The 1616-nt window shown below is 61.2% G+C and overlaps 1 protein-coding gene across 1 annotated transcript in view; it reads left to right on the forward strand.

The window, feature by feature from the left end:
* Positions 1-1616, forward strand: part of HM13 (histocompatibility (minor) 13) — a gene marked incomplete at both ends in the record, with an annotated part of 6954 nt that overhangs the window by 900 nt on the left and 4438 nt on the right. Inside the window, 3 exons of the mRNA XM_010145468.1 lie at positions 307-395; positions 975-1060; positions 1404-1529. Coding sequence (XP_010143770.1) covers positions 307-395; positions 975-1060; positions 1404-1529 — 301 coding nt within the window. The remainder of the gene's footprint in view (positions 1-306; positions 396-974; positions 1061-1403; positions 1530-1616) is intronic.

Consider the following 1616-nt stretch of genomic DNA (forward strand, 5'->3'; position numbering starts at 1 on the left):
TGGCTGCTTGGGACCGGTGTGGGTCCTGCCTTCTGGCGGATGATGCTCTGTGCTGTCCCTCTAGAGCATTTTGAGGGACTGTCGCCTCCGGGCAGAGCAGACCTCTGGGGAGGACAAGGCCCCGTGTCTGTGGCTTGGGGCAAGAAGCCAGGGCTCCTGCCAGTCCCCGGCGTGGCGAGACCCGGCATTGCCCCTTCTCAAGCGGGGGGTGGGCTGGCGGCCATGCCCCGGGTCACGGGGAGGCATGGAGCCACGCTTCCGGCGGGGCCTCTGTCCAGCTGTCCATCTCCACACCTCTTGTTTCAGCCCCATGATGAACAGATTCTTCCCTGCGAACTTCCCCAACAAACAGTACCAGCTCCTCTTCACCCAGGGCTCCGGGGAGAGCAAGGAGGGTATGTTGGCTCAACGGTCTCAGGGGGGCCTCAAGGTTTTCTGCCTTTTCAGTTCTTTGCTCGCTCGGTGTGTTGAAACAACCCGCTCAAAGCCTTGCGCTCCCACTGCGAGCCCTGCAGCTGCCGTGTCCCTCCTCCTGCTGGCGTTCCCCCTCCGTGCTGCCTGCGGTGGCCCCAAACCCCAGAGCAGCCCCTGAGTGCTGCAGGATGGGAGCTGTGGCTGCGCTGCAAGGCACTGCCTTTAGTTAAGCTCTATGTAGGGACTTTTTGTGCTCCCTCAACTGATCTGGTCTGAGTCTTCGCACTGGTAGAAGATGCTTTGATACGTATCCTGCCCAGTAGCCTTACTGGTAAGGAAATGCTTCTTCCAGTGCTCCCACCAGCAGTTAATTGGTGCAGGAAGAAGGAGATTTGCCTCCTCCTGCGTTAGACCCCATTTCCTCCCCGTCTGCTCACTCGTGTTTACCTGTTTACTGAGGGCACAGGGTCTGTGTCGCCCCCCGGCTGTAGTGTCCCTCAGCTCTGCCCCACGCGGGAAAGGGGAGCTGCCCGACAGCGCAATTCTCTGTTCTGTTGCAGAAATAGTGAATTACGAGTTTGACACCAAGGATCTCGTGTGCCTGGCCCTGAGCAGCGTCGTGGGGGTCTGGTACCTGCTGAGGAAGGTAAGGGAGCTGCAGCCCTGTCACAGAGAGGCCAGGTACCGGGGTGGCTCGGACCTGGGGTCGCTTTCCACGCAGCCTCTGCAGCCGAGGCCCCAGCTCGATGCGTAGAGCAGGGTCCAGATCTCCTTTCCTGTCGTTCCCAGCACTGGATTGCCAACAACCTCTTCGGGCTGGCTTTCTCCCTCAACGGTGTGGAGCTGCTGCACCTGAACAATGTCAGTCACAGAGAGGCCAGGTACCGGGGTGGCTCGGACCTGGGGTCGCTTTCCACGCAGCCTCTGCAGCCGAGGCCCCAGCTCGATGCGTAGAGCAGGGTCCAGATCTCCTTTCCTGTCGTTCCCAGCACTGGATTGCCAACAACCTCTTCGGGCTGGCTTTCTCCCTCAACGGTGTGGAGCTGCTGCACCTGAACAATGTCAGCACCGGCTGTATCTTGCTCGGGGGCCTCTTCATCTACGACGTCTTCTGGGTAAACGGGAGCATTCCGCGGGGCGGACTTTGGGTGCCAGCCGTTGAGTGGCAGGCGGGGGGACGGCGGCACGCGGGGCGGCCCCCC

This window comes from Buceros rhinoceros, unplaced genomic scaffold (assembly GCF_000710305.1).
Source record: "Buceros rhinoceros silvestris isolate BGI_N320 unplaced genomic scaffold, ASM71030v1 scaffold24371, whole genome shotgun sequence".
NCBI classification, from domain to species: domain Eukaryota; kingdom Metazoa; phylum Chordata; class Aves; order Bucerotiformes; family Bucerotidae; genus Buceros; species Buceros rhinoceros.